The sequence below is a fragment of the Etheostoma spectabile genome, chromosome 5, assembly GCF_008692095.1.
Source record: "Etheostoma spectabile isolate EspeVRDwgs_2016 chromosome 5, UIUC_Espe_1.0, whole genome shotgun sequence".
NCBI lineage: Eukaryota > Metazoa > Chordata > Actinopteri > Perciformes > Percidae > Etheostoma > Etheostoma spectabile.
In genome coordinates, this window is record NC_045737.1 from 17484103 (window position 1) to 17484917 (window position 815).

An 815-nucleotide genomic window follows, 5' to 3' on the forward strand; every position below is an offset into this window, starting at 1 on the left:
GGAATTTTTTTTTTTTTTTTTTTTCTAGGGCTGTCATTTTACACATGTGATCAGAAGTCATACAGGAAGATATGGCACACATACAGTACATTTCTGGACAGTGGGCTCAAAAGACCAGAATGCAATGCAATCACACATAGATTGACATAACTCAGTGTTCACAAATTAGTTGCATAGTTGTGTTTAAATGCTCACAATTTCAAGTAACAAACACATTTATTTTCTGGCAACTGCACAGAGGCATTTGGGGAAGCACAAAATGCCGTTTTTGGAACAGTGAGTAGAGAATTAGAGAGACAAGTGTAAGGTTAATTGGAAAAGGAAATTTTGACTTTAATGGTACATATTATGGGTGGGTGACATGGGCAGCACACTGCGGTGGTGGGGCAGCCCGTAGACAGGGCTCAGCCCTGCGTGGCGGATGCTCTCCACCTTGCCAAACTGGCGCAGATGGAAGAGCAGTGTGAGCTTTCGGGTCATGGTCCTGAGCGCCAGGAATGAGGCCAGGATCTGGGCGAGCAGGAAGAGGAGGTAGAGGGAATGCACAGCTCTCTCCAGAGGCAGGATGATAATTCCTTCATCGGTCAAGAAGAACAGCAGCACTGGCAGCTGAAACATGAAAGACAGGAGCCAGAAGGCTGCCAGCTCTGGCACCTGATGACAGGGAAGGGAGGAGAATTTTGGGTTAGTGGGTGCAGGCGATGCAAAGATAGAGCAGTCAGGCATCAAGTGCTTCGCTTGTATCCACATGAAAGCAAAGACATGCACACGTACACACACACACACGCACACACACACACACACACACACACACA

General features: G+C 47.0%; 1 protein-coding gene across 1 annotated transcript in view; it reads right to left on the bottom strand.

Annotated features, from left to right (window-relative positions):
* Window positions 1-308: 308 nt before the first annotated feature.
* The window catches only part of zgc:112294 (transmembrane protein 17A), a 2378-nt gene continuing 1871 nt past the window's right edge, over window positions 309-815 (bottom strand). Inside the window, exon 4 of the mRNA XM_032517068.1 lies at window positions 309-654. Coding sequence (XP_032372959.1) covers window positions 334-654 — 321 coding nt within the window. The 3' untranslated portion in view covers window positions 309-333. The remainder of the gene's footprint in view (window positions 655-815) is intronic.